This window comes from Nuphar pumila, chromosome 12, assembly GCF_984573655.1.
Source record: "Nuphar pumila chromosome 12, dmNupPumi1.hap1.1, whole genome shotgun sequence".
NCBI classification, from domain to species: domain Eukaryota; kingdom Viridiplantae; phylum Streptophyta; class Magnoliopsida; order Nymphaeales; family Nymphaeaceae; genus Nuphar; species Nuphar pumila.
The window spans coordinates 2,259,869-2,274,306 of NC_143260.1; the positions used below are offsets into that span (position 1 = coordinate 2,259,869).

The 14,438-nt window shown below is 35.7% G+C and overlaps 1 protein-coding gene across 3 annotated transcripts; it reads left to right on the forward strand.

The window, feature by feature from the left end:
- Nucleotides 1-7,558: 7,558 nt before the first annotated feature.
- On the forward strand, nt 7,559-13,323 carry LOC149819626 (sm-like protein LSM8). Of its 3 annotated transcripts, XM_089982852.1 has the most exons (6): nt 7,594-7,616; nt 10,647-10,719; nt 10,873-10,913; nt 10,992-11,066; nt 12,833-12,885; nt 12,973-13,323. In XM_089982852.1, exons 2-6 carry the CDS (start codon nt 10,683-10,685, stop codon nt 13,061-13,063), a joined length of 297 nt encoding a protein of 98 aa, XP_089838978.1. In that variant the 5' UTR covers nt 7,594-7,616; nt 10,647-10,682; the 3' UTR covers nt 13,064-13,323. The 3 variants fall into 3 exon arrangements, with proteins under 3 accessions (XP_089838976.1, XP_089838977.1, XP_089838978.1); XM_089982850.1 differs by lacking the exon at nt 10,647-10,719 and having other exon boundaries at nt 7,559-7,616; XM_089982851.1 differs by lacking the exon at nt 10,647-10,719 and having other exon boundaries at nt 7,559-7,616; nt 12,976-13,323.
- The last annotated feature ends 1,115 nt before the right edge of the window (nt 13,324-14,438 follow it).

The window sequence follows — 14,438 nt, forward strand, 5'->3', positions numbered from 1 at the left end:
TGAATAAGGTTCCTACGAAGGCTTTTCAAAAGACTCCTTACGAGTTATGGACAGGTAGAAAACCTTCTTTGTCATATATGCACCTATGGGGATGTCCAGCAGAAACTAAATTGTATAACCCACATATAAAAGTTTTTGATCCTAGGACAACTAGTGGTTTCTTCATTGGTTATCGAGAAAGATCGAAAGGCTTTAGGTTTTATTGTACATCTCATACACCACAGATAGTGGAAACAGATAAAGCAAGATTTCTTGAAAATGGTTCTGTTGGGATAGATGCGTATCAAAATATTGATTTTGAGGAAATGCAGGATTTAGGTTCCACACCTACTAAGGATAAAGACTCGACTTTCTCTATCATTATTCCTTCGAGTAATGTAAGAGAAAATCCAGTCAGTGAACATCAATCCCAACTAGATTTGGTTGTTGATGAGGATATACAACAACAACAGGATACAGAGGCTCATTTTGAACCATCTGTAACACCTGTATGGAGGTCCACCAGAATTAGGAAATCTGCTATCCATCCGGACTATGTGGTGTATTTACAAGAATCAAATGATTTCATAGACATTGATATAGATTCATTCACATTTGCAGAAGCCATTGAAAGTGAAAGATCAACACATTGGATTAATTCCATGAAAGAAGAGTTTGACTCTATGGCAAAGAACCAAATGTGGGATCTTGTACCTCGACCTGATGGAGTTAGACCTGTTGGTTGTAAATGGGTTTATAAAACCAAAACAGACTCTAAAGGTCATGTGGAAATGTACAAGGCTAGGCTTGTTGCAAAAGGTTTCACACAGATAGAAGGCATTGATTATAATCAAACTTTTTCTCCTGTTTCAACTAAGGAATCATTGAGGATAATTATGGCCCTCGTAGCTCATTTTGATTTAGAGCTGCATCAGATGGATGTGAAAACTGCCTTCCTAAATGGGGATCTGGATAAGGAGGTATACATGCAATAATCTCCTGGTTTCAGTATAGATGACTCGAATAACTTAGTTTGCAAATTGAATAAGTCAATTTATGGACTTAAACAGGCCTCCCGCTAGTGGTATAAGAAGTTCAATCAGGTAATTATGAACTTTGGATTCACTGAAAACATTGTTAATCAGTGTATTTACATTAAGACTAGTGGGAGTAAGTTTATAATTTTGGTTTTATATGTTGACGATATTTTTCTTGCAACTAATGATTTGAGTCTTTTACATGAAACAAAAGACTTTCTTTCCTCTCATTTCGATATAAAAGACATGAGTGAGACCACTTATGTCCTTGGAATCAAGATTCGTCGTATCAGAACTAAGGGTGTCCTTGGCCTATCTCAGAAATCTTATATCCTTAGGGTTCTTAAAAGATATGGGATGGAGAATTGTTCTCCTAGTTCGGCACCTATAGTGAAAGGGGATAAATTGAGCTTAAAGGACTGTCCTCAGGATGATATTGTGAAGGCTCAGATGGATGTTGTCCTATATGCCTCGGCAGTTGGGAGTTTAAAGTACGCGCAGACCTGCACTCGACCTGATATAGCATTTGTTATGGGAATGCTTGGTAGATATCAGTCGAATTCAGGCATTGTGCACTGGAAGGCAGCGAAGAAGGTCATGCACTATTTACAAGGAATGAAGGACTATATGTTGATCTACAGGAAAGTTGACCACCTAGAGGTCGTTGGATACTCTGATGCGGACTTAGGAGGGTGTATTTGAAATTCCACTAGAGGGGGGGGGGTGAATAGTGAAATTGTATATAGATTGATAAATTAAAAATATAAAGCAATAAAGGCACAACGCATAAACACATAATTTATACTGGTTCGGTCAAAACCCTGACCTACATCCAGTCTCCAAGCAAACCACTTGAGCTTTCCACTATAACATCCGAGTCACCGGATAAATAGTACAACACCCTCTTCCTCAGAGGTCTTCTTCTCTCAACAGAGAAGGGACACACCCTCTTCCACAGAGGTCTTCTTCTCTCAACAGAGAAGGGCAACACCATCTTTCTCAGAGGTCTACTTCTTTCAATAAAGAAGGAATACAGTGAATAACAGAAAGTTACAATACTTCCTATAGAACCTTCATAATGATATGAATGCACGAATGAAGGATTCTCAGAATGTTCTGTTCTTTTCACTCAGAAGATACTCTTTGTCAAAGAGTTATTCTTGATTTTTTCTCTTTCTTTTTTCTTTCTTTTTCTAGGCTCTCTTTCAGATATCGAATAGGAATTTTTCTCGTTGTAAGCTCACATGTCCATTCCCTTGTTGAATAGTTTATTTGAGTGCGTTTATATAGCTTAAAAAAGTAGTCGTTACCTTTTTGAAATCGTAGTCTTTTTGAGATGTGAAATGTCATGTCATTTCAAAAAAACATCTTTAGAGAAATTCGAGAAAGTCTTCTTTCCATAAAAATAAAATATAGGGTACACTAGTCGTTGTAATGTTCTAGGTAATATATATATTTTATGTAAAAAGTCTATTTCTTACAATAGTACATTGAACGTTGGATTGTAGGCTGTCATGTAGTTTTGTCTTTATCCTAATTAATGATTTGTGGTACATAAGTACTTCTTTACTTTAAATGAGTGTAAGTACAATAAATGCTTTGAGATATTTATTTGTACATAGTCATATCAAGAGTTTTTTTTATGATGCGTTTTTCAATGTCTACAGAGAGAATGAAGACTTTAAACAAGTCGACATTCTTGAGAAGGATATTAACAAGGATTTCTTACAGGAGGTATTTAATGTTATACAAAGAAAATAATGACTTCAAGTAAGTCGACATTCTATGGGTTTGTAAAAAGGTAACTAGAGTCTTTTCAACAAGTATTATATTTGTTTTTCTTTGTGTAGCCGATTTCCATGTTTTGTCTTTTTCCTACACATTTGAAATCATTTCTTTAAAAAGGTAACTAAAGTCTTTTCAACAAGTATTATATTTGTTTTTCTTTGTGTAGCCGATTTCCATGTTTTGTCTTTTTCCTACACATTTGAAATCATTTCTTTAAAAAGGTAACTAAAGTCTTTTCAACAAGTATTATATTTGTTTTTCTTTGTGTAGCCGATTTCCATGTTTTGTCTTTTTCTTACTTTTGAAATTATTACTTTTTAAGTTGTCTTGTATATGATAGAAGGTACAATTATTGCTTTTTGAAATCATGAATTATATCATGTCAAAATACCTTTTCCATAAAGGTTTGTAAGAAGGTACAATTATTGGTTTTCAAAAGAAAGGAGCCTTTTTTAAACTATCGTATACTTTTATGAAATGGCTTTTATGAATGAGTATGTAATATGCAATATGCATGCTTCTGAAGGTTCTGTTACATATGACTCTAAAGAAGAAAAAAATCTTCAACTTGAGGTAGTCGATCTCTTTAGATGGTCTTTAGAAATGCATGACTCAACAAGCTTTTTCTTTAAGGAGTATGATTGCACCATAGTTGTACTTGAACAGGAGGTCTCCATCTTTTTGAGTGAGATATCCTTGCATCAAATACTCGTTAGATATCTGACAAAACATATCCAGTCATAATATAACATTTTTTCAAGAAGACATATTATCATATCATATGAGATCAAATAAGACAGTGTATCATATTATGTGACATCAAAACAGAGTTTCTCAACAGTATTGACAGTAGAAAATTCACTACTGGATACATTTTCTTTCTAGCGGGTGGTGCTGTCTCATGGAGAAGCGGAAAGCAGTCTACCACTGCTGCTCATACCATGGAGGCAGAATTTATTGCTCTATACGAGATTTTGTCACAGGCCATTTTGATAAAGAACTTGATTATAGGTCTTGGTATAGTGGACTCTATTGAGAGACCACTAAAGATTTTTTGTGATAATGAAGCAACCGTGTCCTTTTCAAATAACAACAAGAGCTCAACATCGTGTCGACACATGGAGTTAAAATTATTTTGTTGTTAAAGAAATGACTGAGAATCATCTGGTATGTATTGATACAATTGGCACGAAGGAAATGACTGCGGATCCCCTTACTAAAGGGCTAGCACCGGGATTGTATTCCCAACATGTAAAGGGGATGAGTCTTTTTTATTCCTTCTGATGTATGACAATACATTATGTGACCACATTTATGTTTATGTTCTGATTCTCTAAGGTTTTGTGTTATTGTTGATTTTGCATAAATAATCTCTCATATGGGTTAGAGAGAATAGCAGAATAACAATATTAAAGGACCAATAGAATAGGTGAGAGACCAACCTATTCATAAAGGTAATTTCTTTACATGCCTAAGCACTGAAGGTGAATTGTAGTGTAGTACAAGGAAATATGATATTTCATAAAAGGGTGTTCATATCCTTGACTCATACGATTCATCCTTGTGATAAAGGGTGGCATGTGAACCCACATAAAGAATTAAATCGAGATAACGATATTCACCTCGATTTAGTACACTTTTGGTGTCAATGGGTCAAGTGGGAGAATGTTGGATATTTTGGGTTACGGGTCCAACCCACAGTCTGACCCGGTTTGACACCCATTAGTGGGTCAGAGATAGTGGGTGGGAGTTACGTGAATGTGGAGAAACCACATTCACGTAACTGCCCAATCTCCCATTACAAATAAGGGGTTAGGAGCTACGAAGATGATGAGTGTTCGTAGCATTATCCTGCTCACCGTCGACCTAAGGCCTGGGCTCATTGTGGGCGTCGACCGACTGAGGAGAACGCTGAAACTTCCTACACGAACTATGGCGAATTCAGGTACGCTCCATGTCTATGTTGTTTTTGCAGGGTTTCGCCAACATAGCATTCTTGAGCCCATCCACATCTGTTTTCTTCATCAATGGAAATACAATTTTTGGTACCGGAGATTCTACTTTGAACCATGGCAAGCACATTTCATGAAGATGAGAGGGCGTTCTCAAGTCTCAACTTATGTGCTAGGATAGCATTTCCTCATCCTTTGTGTAAAACAGATTCTGCCTTCACATATTCACAAAAATACGAAAGGGGAAATGTCAAAATTGATTCAATGCTGGATGTACAATGTTAACAGAAAAAATTGAAATAGCACCCAACTGATGTAAATCCGATCAGACATATATAAACTCTATCAAAAACAAAAAAACATTATTTTTTTAATTAAAAATAATTGTTAATTTTTTTTTTTTATAAAAAAGACAATGTTTTTGCTTCTGGTAGAATCTAAAAAATTGTCTTTGATTGCCAAAGTCCACGACTATAATAGGGTAGACACTAGATGGAAAAAGCTCATTACAGTAAACAGCACCACGTTCTGCTGAGCAACAAGGAGGTATCTCATATTTGAACGGCCCAAATACTTATGCTAGGCATTGAAGTGACTGAATTAGTTTCTGATCAACTTTGACCATAGGCATTCGAGCAATCTTGGACCAGTACTCACCTTCTCTCAAAAGCAGGCACTGCGATATCTCCAGCAACTGAAGTTTTGTGAGGCATTGAAGACATTCTACCAGAGACATCAAATTAGAAAATCCACACAGATGTAGTTCCATGAGACGTGAGTTTTGTAACAAGATCTCATTCAGAGACTTGATCACAGGATATGCATGAGCTCTCAGTTTTTCAAGTTTTTCTAGCTCTTTAAGCACAGATCCAAGCAACATTGTTTCCAAGAAAGTCTGCAAGTGGTGCATGTTATTGTTACATGCCTCAGTGGATTTCCAACTTGAGTAGCATGTGAAAACCTGCACTGTATCTAAGCCAATTAAGTAAGTGAATCTGAAAAATGTTACCAAATCCAGTCAAAAGGATTTAAGTCTAAAAAATATCTGACCTAAACCCATATATTTGACATTCAGATGTACAGTAATGCACCATTTTCGTTGCCGGTTCAACTGGAACCCAGCAGGCACACGCCATCTGCGGTTAGAAATCAGAAGTATCCAATCTATGAGGGTATATGCCAAATGTGATCAATCATCAATTTGAGAACTAGAGAGGGAAGGGTTCGGGTTCGGGTAGGGTAGGGTTTTGGGTTTTGCTTTTTTTGGTACTTTATACAGGGGAGACACTGGCCGTCCGATTGCACATGCAAACAGATGACTAGGATGGGTTGGATGTCATCTGACGCACTCTCTCTCTCTCTCTGTGTGTATATATATATATATATATATATATATATATATATATATATATATATATATATATATATATATATATATATATATATATATATATATATATATATATATATATGCTCTAAGCATCATTTTTTCCATTAAAAACACATGATCCAGGTGTGGATTTCTCGTAAATCAATCATGCCCAACACATTTATGGGGTAGAAACTGCCAAGAAAACATTCAAAGAGCAGAAAACTCATTTAGTACACATCAATTAGTATATTTCATTTAGCACCTACCCATTACTCATATAAAATAATTCTTAAATAACAAAATGTGTTTTTTTTAAGATAATAAGGCTCTGCTGAAGAGGAGATGAAAAAGGTGATGAGAGTGGAGATGAGGCTGGAGTTTTGAACATCTTTGTGAGAATGTTAGTTGAAAACGACCCATTTCAGCTCCCTCCCAAAAACAGTGGCCACTGTACTAAATACACCCTCATTAAATGCCATTTCCACTCTCGTTTCCTCCCATCTTCGGCTAACAAACAGCCTAAATTTATTCAGATGAGCGACCATGGTTCACCCTTAAAAATATATATTTTATTTTTGCCATTGATTTTTTATTGCCAAAAATGTTTGCATACAACTCGGTTTCAAAGATTCAAATATCAATCTTTACCAAAATGAAAAATGTAGAACACATTTTTTTGCTTCAATTTCTTCAAAACAACTTGCATCAATGAGATCCCAGGCAACCAAGTTGTGTGTTTTGGCTTGTGAAAAGCTCATTCAAACTGGGCAAATAGGCTCCTCAGACAAAACACAAACAGCAGGTGTTTGGCTCAGCTTATATGGACGGGTTAAGTACAAATAAAAATATTTTGTCATATAATGTAGCTTGTTGAATAGTTTGGCTTGCCAGCAATAAGTTTAGGGTTCACATGCTATTGCTTACAACTTTGAAATAATGTAAATTAGCTAATTTAAACTTGGTTTCGTGGGTTTAGGGTTTAAATTCTATTATTTTTAATTGTAAATAACTTATTTTTAATGAGCTTGGCTTGCTTAGCTCATGCTCACCATGAATTCGAGTCCGAGTCAACTAGTCACAATGAAAGCATCCTTTCGGCTGGTTCAGCTTGTGTGCCAAATTTTGGAATATCATGGGCCGTTGATTTTTTAAGCTAATTGAAAAAGTTGCACATGATTCAAAACCCATTTCCCACTAAGCAAACATTGTAGATCACGTCCGTAAGGAGGTCCCATCTACAAAAAAAAAAAAAGTTTGAAAAATACGAAATAAAAATAATTTCTTCTAAGTAGTTCCATTCCTTCACGAGTACCAAATATTTACCCAAGCGCAAAACCCAAAATATTTATAGATTTTGAACCCATTGGAGCCTACACCGCCCCTGACCCGATTTGCACCTAAATGGGACCGCATAAAACCTGTCATTACTTATAAGCGGCAGGATTATGGGACATCGCTTCGGACTCTCGACAGTCTTTCCCACGACTGGTACTCTCTCTCTCTCTCTCTCTCTCTCTCTCTCTCTCTCTCTCTCTACCTTCCACCGTGAAAAGAGAACCCTAATTTTCGATTTATTTTGGTTCCCTCTTTAGGTTAGCTACGGATTCAGATGTTTCTGTTCTTTAACGTTTTGTTGTTTGGTCCTTTTTACGTGTTCAACTTGTTGATTAGGGTCTATTTTTGTTGGGTATTGCTTTTCTGTCATTCTGTTTTTGTCTGTGGTGGATTTTTTTTATTCCAAGCATGATAATGGTTATATTTGTTGGTTTATAGAAAAATATACTTCTTTTTTCCCTGTTGTTTGTTTGGTGAGTGTTTCAGATTTTAGGAACTCTCTTTTTTCACTATTTCTGGAGTTTTTATTTGCTGATATTAGGGCATCTTTTAACCACAATCCCCCCTTCATCTGGCTTCACTGCATCGTGAATTGCTGTGATATGTAAATTATCAAAGATTGGCCTGCATTAAAATATATGTGTTGCCGTGTTGAGGAATATTTGAAATAGTCCATATGAAAGTTAGCCTGAGTTAATTCAATACCGATCTAAGATTCAAATTCAACCATAAACTGGCTCCAGGGGCATCTCATGCTACAACAACAATGTTTCTCTCTTCAGCATTTCCGAAACCTCCTCTCTTCCTCTAGGCCCAATAAACTGTTTATGTGCCTTTTTTTATTTGGTCATGGCGTAAACCTCTAGTAATGGATCACCTCTCTTATCCTATTCTCATGTTGTCTATCTACGTGGTTGTTCTTAGCTGTCTGTTCTTCCCATTCCTATTTCACATCAGCTGCTGGTTATTTGTTTAGCTATACTGCTTCCATTTGTTGTTTCTCCAGAAGTAGTGAGGTATTAGGGCTAAAGATAAAGTAAAGTACAATTTCAGAAGCATACTTCCCTAAAAAGGGGTAAAATGAAAGGAAAAAATTGTTTTCATTTTTGGCTGTTCATATACCAATGCATACCCAACAAGGTACAGGTCCTTTTAAGTAGATTTTCAGAATGAAATTTTTATTTATAATGAAACATATCATGGCATATAATTAAAATGGCGCTATTACCATACCTTTGCTATTGTTTTATGAACATTTCATGACAGTGCATGTGTGTGTAGTGATTGGTAAGTGGGCACCGTTTTACATGTGCACTCTGGTCGAAAACCTATTTCTCACTCAATCTGGCCCCATAGATATGTTCAGCATGGTTTGTTTGCTAGAGAACACACCTTCGATCATGTTTTTGAAGTAAATAGTAATATTTTGGGTCGTGAAACCCAGGCACTTTATGGGTTCTTTTTTTTATATCCTCTGAAAATTCTTCTTATACATTTCAATCACATGATCCTAAACAAACCATTTAGATCATATACATATATATAGTAATGCTCCAGTGCTCCCGGAGAACCTACACCCACCTAGTGGAAACCATATGTGCAGGTTGCATCTTCTCAATTAGACTTCATAGATGCGTTCAGCATGGTTTAGTTGATAATAATCGTGCCTTGGATCATACTTTTTGGATACGGAAAATAGATTTTTTAAGTTATCAATTTTGCTACATTGTGGTCCGTCGATTTTTAAAGATCTTAAAAAACCTACATGTCATAATCACATGATCCAAAACTTTTTTTCTACTAAAAATGCATGGAGATCATATCTATAAGGTCTAATCAACCAAAAAACTCAAAAATTTGAAAAATTGAACCTTCTATTAGGTGGGAGTAGGTGTTCCCGGAGCACCCTATCATTATATATATATATATATATATATATATATATATATATATATATATTTGTTTTCCATGATTCCATCAATCATTTGATTGGATGGTCCAGGGTGGGTGCAGACAAGTGTGCACCCCCTCTCTCTATATATAAACACACAGGCACACACACACCATTTTTTTGTACTCATTTTGAACCATATACCTGCACCCATGTGACAGATTTTTTATGTCTTTATGAGATGAAGAAAAGAAGTAGCTAAGATGTTTGTGTAGGAAAATGCATTACAATATAATTTTACTACTGTTGTCATTAGGCAGCTTTAGTTGCAAACATGGAATAAAACAAAGCAGTCATTTTCAAAAGTTTGTGGAAATAGACATTTTTGCATGCTTAACATTGGATATACACATGCCAAGATGGGGAATCTAAATTAGTTATTATCTTACTAAATCATTTCATGGTTAACAATTACTGTGCCTTTTGAAAATAATCAACATTAGCAAAGGGTCTGAGAAAAAGGAGAAAAAACAATGCCAGTAGTATGATAGGCTTAAAGTGATTGAATATGGATGTGCATTGGACATGGTGAGCCATCCCAGGTTCTAACAGAACCAGCTCAAGGGTACACCAAGCCTGCCCTGATATGGAACATGGACAGAAGGACTAGTTGTCCTGTTTTTATGCTTGATCAGGCATCATCCCATCTCCAGTCTATAAATTTATCTCTTCCTTATGTAATTTTACGCCTTTTTTTTCTTCTTGATAGCTAAGTTGGGGTATAGGCCCTGACGGATTTGAACTTGACTTTATTATCTTTCTTTTATTTTTTTGTTTTTTTTTTTCCTTGATAGCTAAGTTGGTGTATAGCCCCTGATGGGATTTGAACTTGAGTTCCTTGGTTAAAGATGATATGACCTCACAGCTGTCACATTCTTCCCTTATTGTTTTCCATCTATTGTTATGGATTTGTATGTTTGCTAATTTGTATTTTTAATATCTTATTCTTATGGATTATTAACTGCATGACTTCTTTGCAATTGTTGTTAACATTGTTGTCATTGTTGGATCGAATTGCTTGGTTAAAGATGATGCAGCCTCAACAGTGTAGCTATCACATTCTTCCTGAATTGTTTTCTGTCAACTTCAATGTACTTTATGTCTGTTGTGTTGTATTTTTAATATCTTATAGATTGTTGTGTGCATGGATTCTTTGGCAAATGTTGCTATTGTTGTTGTTTTTGTTGTTGATGGAACTTTCTTATGTTTGTAATTGTACCCTTCTTTTGAAGGGGACAGGCAAGGAGATCAGACTAGGGTCAGGCATAATGTCTAGTGATCCTGGGCTTGAGTCACTTGTAGATCGTAAGTGATTTCCATTCAAATGTTAGGATTTGGTTACTATGAATAATCAAATATTGATAGTTCAAATTATTGAATAATAACTAACAGAGTTTGCTTATTGCAACCCTGACCTGTATCGTTTTTCCCCTCTGTGCTTCTTGTTTTTGTTTGCAGAAGTAATATCTGTCATAACAAATGATGGGCGCAATATAGTGGTATGTTATTTCATTTTGAGCCACTACATCTTGGAAAATATACCTGTCACAACTATTTGAATTATTTGATTATGTTAGGGAGTCCTTAAGGGGTTTGATCAGGCCACAAACATCATTCTCGATGAGTCCCATGAGCGGGTTTACTCAACTAAGGTCTGACTTCTGTTTTTTTTTGTATGCTTTCCATGTTTAGCTATAATGTGTATACTTTGATGACAAAAACAACTGGAAAAATATTTTCCTCCCTGTACGCATTAAACAATGCAGAAACAATATTCAGTTTTTCCCATCAGTTTAAAAAAATATCCATTATTTGTTACAACAGTAATAACTGTGAGAAAAAATTGCGTTATGCTATAATTGCCACTAAATTTCTTTTATTAATTCCCTCTTTAATGTTGTATGTTCATGTTGATCAATCTTGACACTATTCCACAGTAGGGAGAAAAGAGATAAAAAACGAACAGATTGTAGATTTTTTTCTGTTAAATGAATTAAAACAAGAAAAAAAATGGGTTCGTGATCACTATATTAATTAAATGACTTTGATTGTTCTTAGAAGCATGACTATATATATATAGAGAGAGAGAGAGAGAGAGATAGAGGGAGAGAGAGAGAGAGAGAGAGTATGTTAACTGGAAATATGTGAACCGGAGTGTGAACTAGGCATTTCCGACACTTTTCTTGCAAATCCAACCCTGCAGATGTATTTGGCGTGGTCCATTTGCTTGGAATCGGTTGTTGGATCATGTATTTTTGATGAAAAAAATGTGATTTTTGGATTCTTGAATATTTATGAAAATTCTAGGCCATTGATTTTCAAGCCTTAAAAGATTCTTCTCATGCATCATAATCGGATGATCCAAGACTTGGTTTCTATAAAATCAAGCATCTAGATGACATCCCTACAGTGAAATTTAAGAAAACAAAACAAAACCAAAAAAACATGAAAATCTCAGTTCGTACTCCAGTTCACATATTTCCAGTTAACATATTCTAGTGGTGGGTGGGTGGGTGTGTATATGTATATAGTCACTAGAATATGAGAACTGGAAATATGGGCATTTTCAACACTTTTTTTTTGCAAATCCAACCATATGGATTTTTGAATGGTGAATTTGTTAGGAATCAACCATTGGATCATGTATTTTTGATGAAAAAAATGTGATTTTTGATTGCTTGAATTTTTATGAAGATTATGAGTCATTGATTTTAAAGCCTTAAAAAAACTCGTTTATGCATCAAAATCGGATGATTCAAGAGCAGGTTCTTATAAAACCAAACATGTAGATCACATCCGTATGGCTAGATTCAAGAGTATAGAACAAAAATCTATGAAAATCACGGTTAACACATTAGTTCTCATATTCTAGTGACTCTCTCTCTCTCTCTCTCTCTCTCTCTATATATATATATATATATATATATATATATATATATATATATATATATATATATATAAAGTGGATGGATGTGTTGTGAAGAGTGGATAATTGTCTGAGTAAAAATATAAGTGACAAAACGATAATGGTGATGGTGACATTATTGTGGGATATGATTATAGTAACTTTGGCTCTAGCTTTGGTACCATGCGGAAAATGACCAGATTATTGCTGGTAGATTTGAACAAACTGGCATTGGAATGGGACGAGTCATTAAATATGTTGAACTATAATGTGTTTGCTACACGTGTCTGAACATTTGTAATAGAAACAATTTTACATAGCCTGTTATAGACAGTCCAGACCAGGTCAAGTTGCTTGAGCTTCAATTTGGGTCAGTGTGTCTATAAATATACTGGTACGGGGTTACCCTAAAAAATCAAAATTCATGTTTGCCAATTATTAAACATCAACATCATCTAATACATTTAGTATTGTGAAATGAATTTTTCTTGAGACTCCTTTGGTTTCGTGCAGGAAGGTGTTCAACAACTTGTATTAGGGTTGTACATCATAAGAGGAGATAACATGTAAGCTTTTCTCAATTATTCCTTGTTTTTGTTGAGATAAACTATACTCTTCTTATTCTCTGAACCATTGTTTTCTTAACATCACAGAAGTGTTGTTGGAGAATTGGATGAAGAGCTTGACTCAAATCTTGACCTGTCAAAACTGAGAGCACACCCACTTAAGCCTGTCATACATTGAGGAATAATGGGAGCGCTAGTTCATCTTGTAGAAAAGACAGAACTAATATTAGCCTAGTGTTGGTTGAGCTGTAAAAACTGCTACGCCATTCCATAGTACTTTGTAGTATCTGTATTGCTGATTTGAGAAATATTTTGTATGAGATGCCATGTTCCAGGGGCAATTTCTTTTTATCCAGAAAACTGGTACAACTACGTTTCCACCTGTGGATAGTTGCAAAGAATCATATAAATTATCACTTCACAGAGGATTACATTCCAGCAGATAATTGCATAAAAAACGATTATAATGGATTTGCTTCAAACTTGTGGTTTTTCAAGAGATCTGGAATAGACATGAATGAAGGATAAAATTCTAGTAACTGATCTCTGGTTAACAGTAAGAACATGATCAATGCTGATAATTCATTTGCTCGGATCCATTCTTCTTTTAAATTGGGCCAAGTCACTTGATCGAATCTTATTGAAAATTTTAGTTTACCAGCACTATTTTTGGTCTTCTATTTTTGCTGGGTACCTTGGATCTTCCACTTGCAAGGATTGCATTGAATGTTTGGATGGTATTTTAACATAAATGACGCTTTTTAGCAACCTTTACATCATTTCTTCATTTGAACCAATTAGATCTGGAATTAAAGTATAATTGATTATAATATATATTAGTTGGATCCAATCCATTTCTGGCAGAGGTCCAACCCCTACTCATCCCAAACAACTTTTAAAGTGCTCAGGCCGGATCACTAAATCTACTACACTTTTCATGCGGTCTTGTATTTCCATGTTGAATAGCGATAAAGTAGAGTTGTAGAATACGAATTGCCATTTATCAATGTATAGATTGATCGTGTAACTGAATCTACTGCTGTAGAGTCGGGAATATAATAGTACCTGAAACATTTGGAATATACACGCTTGAAGGCTCGATGAGTCACATGGTGTTAGAAGACCCGGAGCGGTTTGTTCCTAGTCATACTTTGCAGATCCAGATCCATGATAGTGACCCTATTCGGGCCCATTTGCTTTATGGAAAAATAACCCCTTGTGCGTGAGATCATCATCAACAATACCCACTTCATTTCCTATAAAAACTTATTCATTGCTCCCCCACAAGGGCGTTTCCCACAGAATTGGGATTCAGGGTGCAACCACATTGCACAAATACAATGTGCGGCTGTACCTGATCACCCTTCATCTGCTGTTGTACAGTCTGCCAGAGTAAGGCCCAACAGGAGAGGGAGAATGTCCTGAATAGATCAGTGGGGGCGGCAGGGTCATCGACATCCCTGTAGTTGATGTTCTCCCTGGGGAACTTGGCATAGTAAGGGTGGCCAACCTCCAGCAGTCGCCTCACCAGACACTGCTGTACCCCTCTGTAC